Raw genomic sequence first — 20,094 nt, 5'->3', positions numbered from 1 at the left:
ACTTGATATAACTTCATTGGAGCATGCCCCACATGCTTGGGTCCCCTTTTAGCAGAACATGTACTGCAGGTCCTGCACCATTTTTCCACATCTTGCTTCATACCTATCCAGTAAAATCTCTGTCGTAGGTGACTCAATGTCTTCCTGTTACAGTATCATGGAATTGACGCATCACAACTTCCCGTAACTTTCTTGGTATAACTGTTTGCCAGGTCGTCACTTTCCCATCTGCAGTTTCCCGTCTCTGGAGAAGAATACCATCTTCAAGCTTCAACTGGCCCCATTGTGTCCAATAGTTCTTTGTCACAGGGCTTAAGCTAGACACCTTCTCCCAAGCAGGGTGCAAAACACTTGCTTTTAGAAAATCAATTATTGGCTTCAAATCTTGATCTTTCTCCTGTTCTGCTTTGATATCTATATTTGGTTCCACTGTCTCCCTATCTCTCTGTCTGCTATCCAATTATCTATACTGTCACTTTATTTGCCGGCTTATATACTATAAGAGCGCGTGTCTAGCAAACGCTAGGACGTTCGAAAGGTTCCTCGATCTTTCTAGAACTCCAGCGCATGCTCCCAGCGTCGCGCGACTTCCGCTGTCGTAACATTACTATATCTAGCCGTAACTACGTATAATTACAAACATAATGATTTTCCTCTTCAATTATTAAAACAACTATTACAGTTAAAGAGAGAATTCAAGACCAATCTGTTCCTGTACTTTACTAAAAGATATGTAAATAATTCACTAGCTTTTCTTCATATCAAATAAACTTCTCTGAGTTAAAGGTTATGGACAGAATGTTAGGCATTTTTTTTTGTCAATAAGTCACTTAAGTACGTGTGCAGAAGATTATTGAACTATCCTTAAAAAATCATTTTTAATACATAAGTGTATACCACGATGACTCTGTAAATTACTATTTTCAAAGTGTTTCAAAATACCGTAGATTATTTATAATACTCGTGTTTTGACATTGCAAATTCTGAATTTTTTACACAAAAATTGAGAACCTTGGCCAGCCAAATTGTATTTATCTATGTATGAAGGGAAGAGAAGAGAGAGGGGTTCAACTAGGACTGAGATTATCTGTGAATTATTGTTATTATATTAAACATACAGACATTCGGCAAAAACAAACTAATCCGTTACAGTTTTCGACGCTGACTTTGTTTAGCAATCTCAAATAATGAAAGTAAACTTAAAGTTATTAATAACAACATAATAAATGGATAAAATATGTTAAATAAATTTAAATTATTAATAATAATATTTTGCCTATAATAAAATCGTGCAATATTCAAAATTTTATACACAATAAAACTACCAATGTTAACCTGATAATCTCATTAAAGTAATAATACATATATATTGTAAATTAACTATAATTACTTGTATTAACACACGGTTAACAATACAAACCTTCTAAAGTAATAAACTCCTGGTTTTGTCCACCTCTAGAAGCCACAGTTTCTGTCCATCCGATATCACTGCAAATTAAAAATATATTGTTTAAACGGTTTCTATTGTTGGGTATGTTTTTGTTGTTGTTTTCATTATTCGGTTGTTCAGTTCATTTAGTAATAATAAAAGTTTTATTTCTTCGACTAAACTTCAAGCTTTTCAAAGTAACTTTAATAATGTTCGATGATAGGTCTACGTTCACAGTAGACGTTAATAAAACAGCTTCACTTGCTAACGTCTTACGTACACATGACAGTTTCTCGTATCTCTGGTACTTAGTCGAAACACGCACTAAATACTCACAAAACTTAACCAACAGACAAACTCGCTAACTCAATAATCAAACATCACTTACGCCACCATAACTCACGTTTTACATCCTTTAACTAGTCTTATATACTTTTAAAGAGGTTCTAGGCACTAAACCACACTCGTCACGTGATTTAAAACTCCCTCTGACCAACAAACAACGATACAAACGTCTAAATTTTCGAATTAGTTAATGTACATTCAAAAGTTCTTAAAATTTTGGAAAATAATGTTTGAATTACATCTCAATAACAAAATGAATATAAAAAAAAAATCAGCAAAAAGGAAAACCCGACGGACATGTATGCTTGTCTTTATATTGATGCATGAAAAAAATGCCAATAAAAATGTACGTTTTGGTAGATTGGTCTATTAACCCTCATGCACGAAGCCTAAAACTTGAAGCTAGTAAAACAGTTACTATAGTAAGTATGGTTTATTCTTACTATAACTGAATAACTCCACCTGTACTCTCGTCTCCCCAAGCGAAACTACATTCTTGGGTTAGGAAATATTTACAAATGTTTACAATATTTATAAGTGTTAACGTACAGCTGTATACATTGTTTACCTTATAGGCCTACACACTCTCAGCTCCACCTGGTGGTCTTGTCTTGACTCAGAGATAATGTCAAACACTTCTTCGTACGTTCTACCCTGTAAAGAATGCCCGTTCCACTCGAGCACCTCGTCTCCTGTAAAGAAAGGTCGGAAATATTCGTTAAATCTTTATTTGTAAGAAAAGTTCTGAAGTGGCTTTGTATCGAGTAACATAATTGAAGGGCTTAGTTGTGTTGTCTGCTATTGTATTTAAATACACTCTTTCGAGTATTTGTCTGTTTTCGTAAGTTTAGTTAAGTATTTCACGAGACAACTTAAGCTGTTTTGAATTTGTTGCAATTTTCTTGAGCTAACTATAAAAGTAACTCGTTCTAATATAATGTAAAATAATGAGTTAAATTGACTAACAAAGTACCTATAAACACTTCTCAATTACTACTGGAAAATTTTCGTATAACCATTAGAACTTTCATTTTAAATTTCTCGATCTCTCACCCGATTATTAGCATCACGCAAAGTTAAAGTTTCAACATGTTCACACCACTCGGTGTTAGACAAGTTCGAATAATATCTATAATTATTTAATGTTAAAGCAAATCCTTACCCAAATACACTAAAATATATTCCTGCCATAAGTGTAGCTTTCGTTTCTAAGAAATATTAATACTAGAAGTGCGCAATTTTATATGTTTAATCTTGTTCATCCATGTAAATAGTTTACGTTGCTTTTATTTTGTACTGTTTTAACTATAATTGGCGGAACCTTAACAGAGATCTGGAAATCTATGAAAATCCAGGATTCTGGAATTGGTATGTATAATCCTATTTGAGGAGTCATTCACTAATCCTGGAATGTCAAGACAAATCCTGGAAAGCGGAAACACTAGTTTCAAAGGGATGAAATGCTACTTGACAAGTTACCCTTGTGTCTAGTCTATTCACCATGGCAATACTAAAAACCGCTAACGACGCACTACTGTTGGCGTTTGTGGTGAAGAAAGACACTGCAAAGAAATCTTATCTTCTCGTATCATGTCAAAAATCAAAACTATAAAAAGTAATTTTGTTAATAAAAAGAAAGGTCTGATATCGTTAGAAAAAAAGTTCATCAAATTACATAATGTTAAAAGGTAAGTTTAGAAATGACAAAAACAAAACAAAACAAAATCTAAACAGAATTGTCTTTAAATAAAATATAAACTTACCACTTCAAGTTAGGCTTAGTGTACGCTTTTTTTTATGGCGCCCCTTTCTAAATATTCGTTTTGTTGTATCCTCTCCCCTCATTTTCCCTTTTTAATTGTTGTTATTATATTACTTAATAGTAATATTAGTACAGTAGTTTTTTTAAATTTTTCAGTTTTAAATGTGTACTTTCATCACGGTTCTAATTCTCTCAAGTCACAACAATCGTGACTTTTCCTAAAATATGTTTGGTTGCTGGTTTCTTACAAATATGGATGATGTACATTGTAACTGTACGCTTTACTGTTGAAATAAGGTTACTGATCACTGTCTTATTCATGTTTGGTTAGTTTAGTAGATTTCCTGAAATGCATATATTTTTATGTTTCGTTCTTTTGAGATTTTTCATATCATCTTTACTAATTTTATCAAACGTAAAAACCCATTCATATTCTTCTAAATTAATAGTGGGAAATAAAACGACCACAATAACACAGAGATTTTCTGAAATTTTATCCGGTAGTATTTAATTTTATGGCAAAGCTACAAAGGCTGTCTGTTGTCGTCCATAATTCTGAACTAATTACCGGAAGGAAGGCAGCTAATCAACATCATCCACGCTAAGAGACTGACTGTCCCTTTTATAACTCATTTACAGCTTAAAGTGCGGAGAATATCTTGCAATATCGCAAGAATTCGAGCTCGGCTCGCTAGTTCCAAAATCCAGAGCTCATCCACAGGGCTAACCCGCGCACAAATTAGTAAAGAAAGTTGAGGAAGTAAAACAAAATGTCACGCCTGTATTTACCTCGGACCCATGTGTTAAAATTCTTATTATTTTAAAATAGGTACTACTTCCTGTTTTCTAATTATGTATCTACGTATAACAAACTTACTCAGCAATAAATCATACATCACAGTCAATTAACTTATTTAACTATAATTAAAATAATATAACAATTCTTAGATAATAAATACAAACAAATTATCTTCATGAACTTTAAAGGAACTTTTCAGAGTTTGAACCCTTATAAGAATTTGTAGCTACATTAGCTATAAGGATTTAAAATGGAAGAAATATTTAAACAAAATACACAGCACCATTTTTTTCCCACTTTATATATAGTTCAACATTTTAGCTTACAATATTTAAGACTGTCATAAAACAAACAGTATAGAGATTTCATGTAATATATTTAGTGATTTAATATAAGCGATTGCCTAATATAAAACTAAACATTTGATGTTTTTATATTAATTAATCATGATGAAGGCTCTTTATTAAACTAATGAGCCAACTTTTCAAATAATATTGATGATAAGAATATCAAATTCGCCTCTCACCTGGCCGCAGGTGTCCGACAATATCAGCCACACTTCCCTTTTTCACTTTTTCTACCAAAGCACCAAGTCGACCTGAACCCAAGAATCGTCCACCGACAACCTTCAGGCCCAAGATGGCGGCTGAGGAGGCGCTGCCGTCAACTTCTTTTAAGGTCTTCTTCAAGATCATGTGACCTATCATCCTGGTCCCATCGGAAGAAGACTTCCATGCAACAGGATGCTGAAATATTTAAAGATATAAATTAATAACCAATATAACCTATCCTTCCCAAGTAAAATTCAGTTAGATACAGCCGGTTTTGAGAATCTTAACCTAATTCAATCTTTTCCCTATCTGTAAATCATATGATTTTATTCTTTCCCTTCTGTAAATCGTCTGATGAATCCTTTTCATACTTGTAAAACATCTGCCTTAGCAATTTCCCTACCTGGAAATCACTTGATTTAATAATTTTCCTTCTTGGAAATCACTTGACTCAATAATGTCCCTATCTGTAAATAACCTGATATAATCTTTCTCTAGCTGTTAATCATCTTATTTAATCATTTTCCTATCTGGTGGAAATAATCTGATTTAAACTTTCTCTATTTGGAAATCACCTGATTTAATAATTTTCTTATCTGAATATCATCTGTTTTAATCATTTTCCCATCTGGAAATCATCTGATTTTTCTCTATCTGAAAACCACCTAGTGAACCATTTTCATGTCTAGATATAATCTAATTCAATCATTTCTCTATTGGGAATTTATCTGATTTAACTTTTTTTTCTATCTGAAAATCACTTGATTTAATCATTTTCCTATCTGAACATCATCTGATTTAATAATTTATTTATCTGCAAATAACCTGATTTAATTATTTTTCTATCTGTAAATCATCTTATTTAATCATTTTTCTATTTGGAAAGTACCTGTGACATAGTAAAATTCATAAATTCTCAATACGTTGAACGAGACATTAATTAACAGTTCAAAAACTGGGACGTTTAACCTGATTTTTGAGGTAAAACTTCATATATTTCACTAACATGGATATTTCAGATATCTCGAGTCCTTTTTTTAAGATAGTTTGATTTATAAAATATGCAGCAGATAAAATGAAAGTATCAATATCAGCGAGTATTAGGTTAATATGATGAAGAGTCGTATAAAACATTACATTACACAGGAACAGAAGACAAAACTCCACGAGTTAGGATTAGCCGAAAATATCAATAGTGGATTTAAATAAGTTACAAAACCCGATATTTCAATGTTTCTGTTTGCATGACTGAAGTTTTGTTGGGGTATGGGAGTGAGGTGTGTGTGTAAAGAGTAATGTAAACTGGGTTCGTAATACCTCACATTGTGCTGATTTTCATGAAACCTCACGTAAATAACGGTGTTTTACTTGACATAATTATAAATAAACTCTAAGTCTATAAGTGTAGAATGCTTCCTACAACATGTTCATGACATCCTCAAGTGGTTTACCAGTAAGTGTACGGACTTACAATGCTAAAATCCGAGGTTAGATTCTCCATGGTGGAGAGAGCACAGAGAGTCTATTGTAGAGCCTTGCGCTAACATAAAACAAATAAAATTCATGACAGAAATACTCGTGTACAAATCTATAAGCATATCACTACAGGTAGAAATTAAAATAAAATCGATAGATATAGATTTCTATACGGTTATAATTAAGTACATAATTAGGAAAGTGGTAGAAAGAACAAAACTTGATTACTTACTTTGAGATTGGTATTTACTTACGTAGAACATTGTACCTCAAATTATCGCTTTTATAATGCATCAAAATTATATTCCACGTAGACTAACCAACATATCTAGTAATTATGTTAATGATCAATACTTTAAATTCTAGACTATACACTAATTACATGTCGTTAAATGTGAATTTTTAATGATGTTACGGCAATTAAAACTCCCGTTAACTTTAACCCCTTCGTTCTTTTCCTATTTGTTTAGGACTAATGCACACAACGAAACCTTCATTATCACACCCAGTCACATGTGACAACAACACGAGGATGTGAGAAACGACGAACTAAAATCTTGAACAAATACTGTGTTTTAACATTGTATACATCCATGTTAGATATAAATCGTGACTTGAGTGAAGTCACTCATACATCTGAGTGTGAAATAACACTTTCAGTAATTATTTACAGGTGTATTCAACGGTAATACATTTCACTACTGAGGAAACATTGGGCTATTTATGCTCTTCTCACCACGGATTTAGAAACTCGATTTTTAGCGTTATAAATCGTCAGACTTGAGCCACCAGAGAGCTTGAAGAGTTGCATGAAATGCACAATTTCAAACTAAACAGCAGCTCATAGGACCAAGTTAGACGTTCTATAAATAATGGCTAGAAGTTTTATTGAATAATAAAAGCTCTATTTATATGTTGCAAAATATTTATCTTTGCCTTTCTTAGATTATAGAATATTTATTCTTTTACATTATTTAGTCTTTTTTTATTCTTCATGAAATCCTGTTGAATGTGTGATATTGTTTTATAAACTTCACTTTATGGTGTAAAATGTAAGTAAGTTTTTAAAGACTGGTTGACTATTTTCTTGGTTGGCATTACTCACAAAAACAGGTAAATTTTAATTAAGACTTCCTTCAAAATATTATCAGTAAATTTTAATTAATGCTTCCTTCGATACATTATCACACCTAGTACAAAAAAGTTATACATATTTAACACTGTTTTTACTAGAATTTCGATAATTACAATCAGTATGAAAGCTACTTTGAAGATGTCAGTTAGTTTACAGTTTATTTCCCATTTCGTTGAACATAGCGTTGAAAACAAAGATAATTATGTTTCCAAGTTAAGAATATTTACGCTAGACATTACCTTATTATTGTTATCTTCATTTAATGTGGCGCTACTACTGGTATCTATGCCAGAGTCTTTGGTTTGCTGTTCGTCCCAAAGTTCTTCAGAATTTTGTCGAGAGGTGGCGCTGTCACGGTTGAAACGAACTGTTTTTTTATGAACCGGACTGCCTGCATCATCCCATATGTCTTGGTTGCTGTAATAACAATCTGGTCCTCTCTGTACAGCGTGGTTTTTCCTGGGTGTCGACGGAGTCTCTGAGTGACCTGATTTGTATCTGGAGTGAACACGTTCTCCTGGTGTGGAAAAGTGAATAAAAATATGACTCAAAAAAAAAAAAAGTGAGAGAGAAAGGGGGGGGAAGGGGTGATCCAGAAAAGGAATTGTTTCTACGACAAATGGAAGCTCTTACGTCATTGTGACATCGGTATTGAAAAACTTTTTTTCATTAGGAAACAAGAGTTAAAGCAAAAATAAAAGAGAGGGAGAAAGTGCAGTAAATGAAACAGTTTTCTTTAATGTTAATTTTGTAAAGTCCAGTTGATTTAATGGTCGTTCTCACATAATTAAATTTTTCAACGTGGGGTATATCTAAAACTACTAGCTTCAAATGTTTTAAAACTCTTTAAATAGCGCCTAAAAATCCTTACAGTTTGATTGCCTACCGAATAAAGTACAAGCGAACCGAATAAATAAGAAGATAAGGAAAGAAAGGAATAGAAGCCAATTGGACAATGGATCCAGCAAACAGAAGATTAATGACCATTAGTGAAAAGAAACATTATCAAGGGTAATTGATCAGTGTGTGCTCACTATAATTTGATCACAATGCCTGAAATTGGTAGAACATTTTATGTCTGTTTCGCTGTAAAATATTCCTCCTTTCTGTAACAAGTTTTTTATTTTGATATTTTATCTTTATAATTTACGTAAAGTTTCAAACCATCTTTATACGAAAATTAGTATGTCTTATGATGCCAGTCTAAAGTACACATGAACAAATTTATATTTTTCATAGTTAAATAAAACATTTCAAGTTTAAAAATATCCTCTTTTATTCCACGTTCCAAATAAGTTTTATGTTAAAAAAATAACTGTTAATAGTGAGTTAAGAAATCCCCCAAATCAATCTCTGCGAGTACATCATTCCACATTCACCAACTCTAGGTAAAGATGCAAAACTAGTCGTCCTTTTGTTTTCTAGACTGATTTTGGATAACATTTTATTTCAAGACTAAGTAACATTTTAATGTTTAACTCATTGAAAATTCCAACATCGATATTGTCTTCAATTTTTATATCTTTATTATGCAATTCAGCTAAATTTGTTTTAAATCTTAAAAACAGCAACCTGAAATCAGAAGAATTATTGTTAATAGTATTAACAGTTCTCTGCAGAAGTCCCTATATTGAAGTGTTTTAAACCGGACGAGGGTTGTTTGATCACATAAATCCTTCATTATCGATGGTTAAACATTGGTTGAGCTGACTGGCCACTAAATGCTGTCAATTTCAGTTGTTTTATACATGGCAAAATTTACAAATTTCTTAAACCCATCAATCTCGGCCTAAGCTACTTCATCAATATAGAACATGAATGAAAGCTGAGCTAATATCGGGTGAAGTAAATAAACTAACAACTACAGTTGAACTGGAAATGTCCCTGGTTTTAGACTCGGAAAGAGCTGATAAAGCAACGAATGCATTCAACACGAAAAAGCTCATCTCAGTAGCTTTGGATTATCAATTGTAGTGTTATAACGGTCCAAATAAAATCGATTAACTATAAGTAACATTAATCGCAGTGTTTAGTTGGTCCACATCGATCTTACTAAGCAAACAAATATAGCTAATCTTAATGATTTTAGACAGAGGATGACTGACTTATCATTAACATCACGGAAATCTCAACGCCCTCTCACTCAACGTAATAGACTATTATTAAATATCGGTAATCTTAGTAATTTTAGACAGGAAATGATTGAATTATCATTAACATCACGAACAATCTCAACGCACTTTCATTCAACGTAATAGACTATTACTAAATATCGCTAATTTTAGTGATTTTAGACAGGGAATGATTGGCGTATCATTGACATCACGAACAATAGCAATGTCCCTTCATTCAACGTAATAGACTATTACTGAATATCGCTAATTTTAGTGATTTTAGACAGGGAATGATTGGCGTATCATTGACATCACGAACAATATCAATGTCCTTTCATTCAACGTAATAGACTATTACTAAATATCGCTAATTTTAGACAGGAAATGATTGGTGTATCATTGACATCACGAACAATATCAACGTCCTTTCATTCTACGTAACAGACTATTACTAAATACTAGTAATATTACTGAATACACAGAAGGCAGACTTGGCCATTCATTACTAAATTCTATCAATATCACATGTATGTTTGATCAAAAAGAGTCAACAATCACACTGTAATGCTCTAAGGGCGTAGAATTAAATATAATTCGATTTTATGTTCCAAAATGGGGGCAACATCTTAAACCTTACGTATAAAGGATCATTATTTGAAAATTCAAGGATGACTGTGAAGTATCAGATGACAACACACAATTAAGTATACAGATGCTTAACAGTTATAAAAATACTTATCGAAAATGGATAACGGTGTGGATTCCGTGTATGCTATTTATGTAAATTGATTCTCAAACGTAAATTTACAATTTCCCAAAGATGTATTTCATTACACAGAATTCGAGATAATGAATAAATATTTTATTTTTACCACGGGTAAATTTAGAATTAATATAAAATAATTTCTCTCCATTTGGCTCAAGAGTACATTTATCACACTGAATGTAAATGTAAAAGCATTTAGACTTCATTATCACTTCAATTTATTTGTTTTGCCATTTTTGGATAGATGTGAGCACACAAATATTATATTTTGAGGCAATGAAATGAATGATATAACTGGTCTGTGGTACAACACTATAAAATATTAAAATTTAATACATGAGTAACTTTTTGTAAATGGAAAAAAAATCTACAAGAGTGTGTTATTTCAGTTTAAAACGAAATCTTCATTTTGAAAATTTCAGCGTCTACGCAAGCCTCTTCTTAAATGGTTTCAAAGTGTAGTATACATTTTTGTAAAATAGACTGTTGCTATTTGATGAGATATCATACTGATATTACTGACTGTAACGCTAACTGATGTAGAAATAGCAATTATGATTGCTTACTTTTAAATTTCAGTTTTGTGAAATAAAGATAATGAATCTACTTACCCACAAAATATATCTTAACAGTGTTTATTAAAAATAATATAAAGTATATTATACTCGACGTATAGACACAACAAGACGTAATAATTCATAGCACATTCGACTGCAAATAGCAGTTTTATTTAAAAATCTCGCAGAGAATCTGAAGATAAACCACTGAAAATACATTAAATATTCAGTTGGCTGCAGAGCTGAAAGATACTATACATACTCAGTTGGCTGCAGAGCTGAAAGATTCTATAAATACTCAGTTGGCTGCAGAGCTGAAAGATACAATAAATACTCAGTTGGCTGCAGATCTGAAGGATACTATAAATACTCAGTTGGCTGCAGAGCTGAAAGATACAATAAATACTCAGATACTTTCAGCTCAATTGGCTGAAGAGCTGAAAGATACTTTAAATACTCAGTTGGCTACATATCTGAAAAAATTTTGAATATTCAGTTGGCTGAAGAGCTGAAAGATACTTTAAATACTCAGTTGGCTACATATCTGAAAAAAATTTTGAATATTCACTTAGCCACAGATCCGAAAGTTACTCTGAATACTCACTTAGTTACAAGTCTGAAAGATAGTTTGAATACTCAGTTTGCTGCAGATTTGAGTGATATTTTAAATACTCAGTTGGCTGCAACTGTGTCTCTGTGACGGAGAAAAAAGCTACCATATTTTTATTTTACTGGCAGCAGTTTATCGCTTTCAGTTATTTTTATAATTATAATGCTAGAAGCGTTTTTATATCACCATTTTCATGTTATCGTTACTATGGTTACACTATATCTGCTGTGGTCTTCACCACCTGACAAGGTAACTTTACATGCTTGTTGGATAGTACACGTGGCTAAATAATATTGTTCATAAACTCTAATTTTAACAGCGTACTAATTAGAGTGATATTCAAATTTGAAATCATTTATATAAATCCTATTTTTTCTTTAATTATTTGTATGCTTTAACCGAGTCATCTTAGATTTGTATTATAGTTCTGTACTATAATCAAGGATTGAAGAGCAAAATAAAATCCAAATTTATAAAGACAAGATTTAAATGCTGCCTCCCTAGGTTTGTTTTTATTCTACTGTTAGCCGCGGCATAGCGGCTCATAAAATAGCTCCGTTTTTGTTTTGTTTTTAAGTCCAAACCTTTAGCTCCGTCATCTCTTGACTGATTTCAGATCCAATTACAGTTTTGGATTCAGGGGGTCAAACCTTTTCGACTGATGTACTTGACCACGCTCAAGGTCTCATAAATTAATTCACTCTAATTCTGCCTAAAATAATTTCAATTTGAGGGTAGTCTGGTAGAGATCCTGGTGAGTAATAAAATCGAATCGAATCGAGTATACGAGCGCCCGATACTTGATATTACTGGCGTATAAAAATATAACTAATAAAAAGGAAAAAAAGGTCTCATGGATTAATTTACTCTAATCCTGCCTAAAAAAAAAAAGATCAAGTTCCGCGGCTATTTTATTACAAGCCTTTTCACGTGCAGTCGGTAAACAATAGTTTTAGTTGTAGATCTTAAGAACATATCTGCTCCTAAATTTTAAGTTGTAACTTAATTTCACACTTGATTCTTGGGAATAAAAATTAAATCTGATAAGTCGTGTATTAACATCGTTCTTTGAGTTCTACATTCGCAGCTGTCTCTACCATAAAGATTCATTCTAACGTTCTCATTACGTAGTGTGCTAATTTTGTTTGCGTCATATACGTGAAGAAATGCTTATTTCTGAACAAACACTGTTTGAAAGTATAAGCAAGCCGAAGGAAGACTTAATATGATTAGTCTTTTACATTTTATGATGAAAAGACATAAATACCTTTTGTTTAAAAACAACAAAAACACTTCAACTTATTAGTAGAATGAGGCCTTTTAACTAAATAATCTAAGTACAGCATCAGTTTTGAAACTGTATACATGATCAGGATAATAATTTTGAAAAATTGTTTGATAAATAGACACATAAACGAATAGCTGTACAAAAAAGATATGTTTAGATCACCTTTACGCTGCGACTTCAGAAACATGGTATTCATTTAAGATACACAAGTGACGCTTTTTTTTAGCTTATGTTAAAATAACGGCTAAATACAATGTGTTAAAAAACAACCAAAGTAATAAATTAATACGTTCCAGTGTTGTCTGAAATATTGTCCTTTAATGCGCATGTTTTCTCAAAATAGTTTTCTACTTCTATAGTTACTCTATGAGCTTCTTTATTTTGTTTGAAATACTTGATCTTAATTCCGTGTAGACATATTCTTTCTTTTCTAGTCTAAACATGATCCATTCGGTTTTCAATTGGCCCCCGTGACATTCATAAGTAGCATTCAAACGGTTATCCACTAAATCAGCGTTTGTTCGTCATCAATGACTGAATAAGCTGAGACAATACTGCCATAAAACTTTATCTGGAACTGCAGCTGTTAGCTTACCTGTTATTATCGAACAATAGCCGGCTAAACGTTCGGTTAAGAACAATGCAGTGAGCTGATAAGATGAATGAAGTTTGGAACTTGCGAAAATCGTGTGGAAAAAGAAAGAGAGAGAGAGAGCAGGACTAGAAAAAAAGAAGAACGTTGAGGTGACAAACAGAAAAAAGAAAATACAATGAATGGAAAGAAAGACTGCAAATGTGATAGGGATAGAGATGAAAAGAAAGAAGAAGCACAGTGTAAGAAAGAAATTCAAAATGAAGAACGATAAAATAACTTACAAAAACAAGAGAGAGAGAGAAATAAAAAAATCGTTAAACAGATAGACAAATTTGTTTGCAAGAGTGTGTAATTTTTGAAAAATGTTTCTTACTCGAGGGAAAAAAAGGGGTAGGAATATGTACTTGTTCTTTTTAAAAAAATATTTGGCCCCCCTCCCCGTTGTACAAAATGTGCGCAAAAAAGTCGAATTTAACTTTTAGTATTCTGTTTTTATTTAACAGTGAACAATCAATACAATGTCATTGACAGCTCGGTTTTGTTAGGAAAGGCGCATGCCGCGTTTAACATGTACGGTCTTCATGTATATTCGTTATGTATTTTAGGTATTTTTACATTTAATCATAAGAATTTTACAGGCAGTATGTAAAATACCCCGCGCACGAACTAACCAATAAAAAATAAAATGATGGTTTACATCAATACTGTCACGAAGTAAAATCTTGTTTGATATGTACATGCCCATAGATGTGTTACAATTTGAAGCTTTCTGTAATTTTGTTGTTGTTGTATATTCTTCTTAGAACTGACAGTCACACTTTACTAGCTCCTACTGTAGACGTTAATATCACAATATCGTTGGATTCATTTAGATACTTTCACTACTGTACATGTGATAGAGACTTTACGAATTCACTGGATACGAATAGTTGTGTATAAAGTTTTGGTTCAAAGTTTAGTTGCCCATTTTTAAATGTTCTCGTGTATGTGTTACACTTGCGCAGTTCAGAATTTTTAGGAACTTTCGTGGCTCTCTAAACATTCACACGGAGTGTTTTATTATCTATCAAAAATAAATGAGGAAAAAAATAACTGTCACACGCAAATATTATCCTTCTAACAAATATCGGGCTTTGAGCTCTATGAATTACACGTCCCTGGTTTGTTTCAAAATCTTTGTGCAGAGTTATACAAAGTTCTATATGTGCATAGGCGTTCCTAATGGACTAAGAGTAGACGAAGAAAGCCAATTAACAACAGCCATTATTGGCTATTCTTGTGTGACCGAATAGATTTGACTGCCGCTTTTATAGCGCATGTATTCCCCAAACCATAAACACCCGGATTCACAGTCTGATTATGCCAAACACTAGATCACGCCTGGTACGTAGGAACTAGCGAGTCAGAGAGAAAATAAAAACAAAAAGAGAAGGAAAGGTAAAATGCAAAAATAATAGAGAAAGCCTAAGCAGGTAATATAGGAATAAATCAAAGAACAGAAACACAATGAAAATGTAAAGATTCGTTTGTAGCCATGCGGAGGAAAGGGAAGTGACTGATTAGAAAAGAAAAGGAAATAAAAAGAGAAGAAAAAATTGTGAGTTAACCTTCAAAATTCTGAAAAATTATCAAAATAAATAGCGCTATGATTTAAGCTTTTGACAGAAGGCAGATTTACAAGGAAAGTTTGTTTGTTTGTTTGAAGTTAAGCACAAAGCTACACAATGGGCTCACTGTGCTCTGCCCACCACGGGTATCGAAACCCGATTTCTAACGTTGTAAGTCCGCAGACATACCGCTGTGCCACTGGGGGGGGGGCGAATACAAGGAAAGACGAATAAAGAAGAATGTGAAAAATTGGAGGAAGAGACGCATAGAAATTGAGAGTATAACAATGTTTAGAACAAATATAACAATTAAACTGAAGCTGAAAGAGCATCACAAAATAAAACAGGTCAAAAAAAGAAAAAGGATATGGGAAAGAATGAGAATCAAGTGCCATTAGTAGTTGATGTTTTAGAATATTAGTGCATATAAATAAAATGCTCATTATGTGCATATTTAAATCGAATGCAAATATTTTATAACAATTTTCCTCGAGAATACAAATCGCCTACAGTTTCTTTAGGAATTATAATTTTTTACCTAAATGTCACCTTAAGCACACGTGGGCTAAATGGCAAAGCCAGAGGACTCCAGGGTTTAGGTATAGCCGCCCTAATTTTGAATTAATGGCCAGAGGAAAAACAGTCAGTTAGTAGCACCCACCGTCTAAAAGTCTTTGTATGGATCTTTGAACCGAATAATGGGATTAGCTGTTACTTTTATAACGCGTCTTCAGCTGAAAATGCTGAGTGTTCAGCACCATTACGTTTCGAGACTTGGACGCTATGGTCCAGAGGCGTTGTCTTTTGAAGACATATCAACACCAGGGAATAAGAGTATGACAAAATAAGATATTTATAGCGAATAACTGTTGTCATGTTATTCAGAAAAATAACTGGTATAAGTCCATCACAAATATAGACAGCCCACCAAACTTAGCCGCCTGACACCTTACATCTGGAATCAAGTACACAGGGTATATGCTTCTTTGTGCTTTTTCCGCACATAAACCTCCTTAATGGGAAAATAACTCAATCTGATTCACTTAACCAGAATAATTTGCAAAACTTGGTCGATTATCTTAGACAACCATGTCAGATCATACAGTTTTCTCAGACGTTGGTTTTTGGTATGAATTATTGAATTCTGAATATATTGTTTTGTTTTTTTATCTTTTCCCTTTCAGTGTACGACGGTTTCTATCACACATAGAAGGTTTCTGACCCTACTACTCTTTGTAGGGGAAGGTGGGGTAAGATGGCCATTTTCATTTTGGATATGCTTTTCAGATGAGTTTCATGAAAAAACAAAATGTTAAAAAAATTAATCGAGATTTATTATATATATGTATCATTTCCACTTAAACCAAAGATTGAACATAGACCTTTTTCAGATATTGAAAGAAACACAACTGCAATTTGAAATAAATGTTGCACGTAGTAACTACATGCAAGTTTTATTTCAATTCTCCGAACATGGACCGAGAAAACTAACTACTGACGTTGTTCAGTTTCGTATAACGACCAAAATTTCCCAAATTAGAAACAATGGTTATGATGTTTTATAAGACATTGTATTTCAATAGCAGAACAGGAAGACAGACAGAAAAATAGGTAGATAAATAGATGCGAATGTATATTAATAGATTCTTTTATAATACTTGCGATTACGCAAACTACCTACACAATAAAAATTGATGCCTTTTCACATAAATCCTACCTTGTTCTATGACACCTTCAATATCCCCGTCATCGCAACTGGACCATTCCGGGGTTGTTTTAATCTCGTCATCCGGAGTTGTTTTAATCTCGTCATCCGAACTACTTGAAGACCTTTGGCGTTGTATTTTTCCACGCCTGTGTTTATGAGGTTTAGACCTCGTATATTCAGATTGTTCAGAACCGTATGATTCATTTCTGGGATCCCCTTTCTTTCGTACATAATTGCTAAAGCGCCCCCTTGTGTCCGCGTTCGAAACTGATGTGGGACCGAATCCCGACATTTCCTTTCTCCACTCTTCACTGCTTCTTGAAACTTTTGAGATGTGCCGACTCTGTGTGTCTTCTGGATGTATAACTATCTCATCAACATAGTGATCAAGCTCTGAAAACCTTTTTTGATGATGAGATTCTCTAAGATCCTGAGCTTTCCCAGAATCTCGACGATTTCTATTTTCTGGGTCACGTCGTCTTTCACGGTCATACACATGGGAGTAATTACTACCACGCCCTCTTTCGATGGGCACATCGCGAGATCGTTCTCTCTCACTTTCACTGGTCTGTTGTGGTTGTCGTTCCAAGGACCCATTCCTAGAACTCCTATCTCTGGCTCTGTACTCGTCTCGATTCGCAGCATCAGAGAACTGAATATCTTCACGTCTAATTTCTCGAGTTCCTCTACGTCGATTACGAAGAGATGACTCTCGCGATCTTACCAACTCTGATTCACGTAGTTCAGCGTCATTCCTCGTAGGTGGCGACAGTGAAGGGTCTCTAGACCGCGCGCCATCTCGCTGCATATGGCGCCCTCTTTCTAGATTATGTCGGTGATGTCTTTCGTCTGCTGCGTCGTCTCTTAGCTCTGAACCAGGTCGTCTTCTTCGGCGATCACTGCTGGATGGTGACCTTCTCTCAGAAATGGAATTTCCCCTTTCATGTAATATCGCATCCCCAGCTTCAAGCGAACGTCTAGTGTGTCGATCGGCGACGTTTTGTCTTTGACTCGTTTCTTCTTGTGAATATTGTCTTCGGAGTTCCCGACTTTTGGAACTTCCTGATCTTTTCAATGAGCCACGCCTACTTCCAGGTAAAGACTGTCCACCCCCAGAATGGAGTGAACTGAGGTTGTCCTGCGGAATGCTTTCCCTGTCCGTACTACGAGCTTTCTCTAAACGAGGTCGTCTTTCTTGTTTCTGCTTAGAATCAGAATGTTCGATAAATGTCTCTGAGCTAGGACTTGATTCAAGACTTTGTCCTTCGTTGTTATTAAGATTGCTGTGTACCCACTGTCCGGTTTTGATGAGCAATTCTTGTTTCTTGCGGCATAGGATACAAACCCAAATAACCTAAAAAAATTGATTTACTTATAAGTTCAGGAAAACAATACAAGCATTTGTAACACATTAACAAACTTACTCGCAAAATATTTACAATATTTACAAAATGTATCATACACATACTCAAACTTGACTGAAACAAGTAAATTACTACAAAATAAAAAGAACATAAAGTTGTGCTCATATAATAAGATTTTCCACATATTTCTTAAAATTTAAGAATTCCCTATTAAAATATTGAATTATAGTCTTGTTCTCTAACACGTTATACTGAAACAACTGGCCCCCTAGTGGTACTGGGGTATATCTGCGGACTTACAACACTAGAAACCGGGTTTTGATACACGTGGTGGGCAGAGCACAGATAGCCCATTGTGTAGCTTTGTGCATAACTACAAACAAACAAACTGTCTTTATGTTATCCTGCAATACTTTTCTTATAAAAACGTCGCATACTATAAAATGAGGATTTGTTTATTGAAATTACCGTGTTATGACAGAATTAAATGTAATTTAAATAATTCTGATGGTCTCAACATTGGACGGTTTTCGTCCTCTTCTTCCCCTGTGGAAATTTATACTGTGTGTTATTATTATTTGACACTACTGTGTAGGGTTTATAAAAATCAGCAGTTGGATCAGATAGGCAACTGGAACTAGAAAGCCACTAAGCGAGGAGATCCGGTATAAGTTAGAGTCAGGATTCCACGAGGTAACGAGCTCCAGGATAGATTGGAGCCAGAATTCCACGAGGTAACGAGCTCCAGGATATGTTGGAACCAGAATTCCACAAGACAACGAGCTCTGTAATAAGTTAGAGTGGGGATTCCATGAGGTAGTGAGCTTCGGGATAGGTTGGAGTCAAGAATTTCACGAGGTAACAAGCTCTTGGATAAGTTGGAGTTCTGGACCTTCAAATAGGAATAGTTATTGAATGCAGCATTACTTGTACGACATGTCAATACATTTTAGCTCTTCTATTCATATTCATATTCTATTTTATTCATGCTGCTCAAAGGGAAGACAAGAAAATTGTGCCTACCACTCAATATTTTTAATTCCTTAACCCTTACGAATTGTGAAAACCGTTATGAAATAGAACTGCCCTTTGGCTGAAATGGCAGCTCAGGAGTACATGCTAACACACCTACTGTGCGCATGGAACTATACGCTGCCGGATTTCACGAACAGTTGCAGTTCTCATGGTTCTTTGGGACGCGATAGTAGGGCGAAGAAGAAAAGAAAAACCTTCGAAGTGAGCAATGAACCCTGTTTCTCAAGAAAAATAGTCTGGACTTGATGGTATCCTGGAAAACACTCCTTGGGTATTAATTTGTAGTCTTAATCACCAATCGTATATATTGGTGAAGGGTAGTACACCAAGAGCGTTAAACTTGGTCCACTAATAGTCGTTTAAAAAGGATCGAATGGCTGATTGTGTTGTGACATTCTGGACAATTTTGTCCTTGATGCTTTGATTGGATAATGCACCATGCTATGCCTTCTAGACAGACCTTGAAATATTACTAAACTTGAAACTCTTTCGCAGGAGTAAAGGCGATATGTTTCATCAGATGTGTGTCAACAGTTGGTGAAAAGTGTTAGTAACAAAGCCAAAGTCATGATTAACATCAAGTGTGGGTTCGTTCCTTATTAAAATACCAACGTTGAAACATGACCCTTACTTTTTCTCAAAGTACCATTAGTGTTCAGTAGCATAGTATATATATATATATAAATGTTTGTTTGTTTGTTTACATAATTACTTTGAACTGAACATATCTTTTGTATCAAGTTCAGCAGTGGTAACATTATAATGTGACTATTCGTTGACTGAAAATATCCAAAAAGTTGGCGATGGATGATTTTCATTAACTCCTTTTCAAAATTAGGGGCGGCTAGAATAGATAGTTGTCGATTCAATAACAAATTTCATTTTTTTTTAATTAGCTTTTAAGTTGGTTATGACAAAACAGTTAAGATGGTTTATTGTTGTTGTTTTTTCAG

The 20,094-nt window shown here is 33.9% G+C and overlaps 1 protein-coding gene across 1 annotated transcript in view; it reads right to left on the bottom strand.

Annotated features, from left to right (window-relative positions):
* Positions 1-20,094, bottom strand: part of LOC106457463 (regulating synaptic membrane exocytosis protein 2-like) — a gene marked incomplete at its 5' end in the record, with an annotated part of 64,042 nt that overhangs the window by 33,579 nt on the left and 10,369 nt on the right. Inside the window, 5 exons of the mRNA XM_022383417.1 lie at positions 1,421-1,488; positions 2,343-2,466; positions 4,862-5,081; positions 7,737-8,014; positions 16,752-18,096. Coding sequence (XP_022239125.1) covers positions 1,421-1,488; positions 2,343-2,466; positions 4,862-5,081; positions 7,737-8,014; positions 16,752-18,096 — 2,035 coding nt within the window. The remainder of the gene's footprint in view (positions 1-1,420; positions 1,489-2,342; positions 2,467-4,861; positions 5,082-7,736; positions 8,015-16,751; positions 18,097-20,094) is intronic.

Source organism: Limulus polyphemus, unplaced genomic scaffold (genome assembly GCF_000517525.1).
Source record: "Limulus polyphemus unplaced genomic scaffold, Limulus_polyphemus-2.1.2 Scaffold335, whole genome shotgun sequence".
Classification (NCBI taxonomy): Eukaryota; Metazoa; Arthropoda; class Merostomata; order Xiphosura; family Limulidae; genus Limulus; species Limulus polyphemus.
This window is presented reverse-complemented; position numbering and strand designations above follow the sequence as displayed.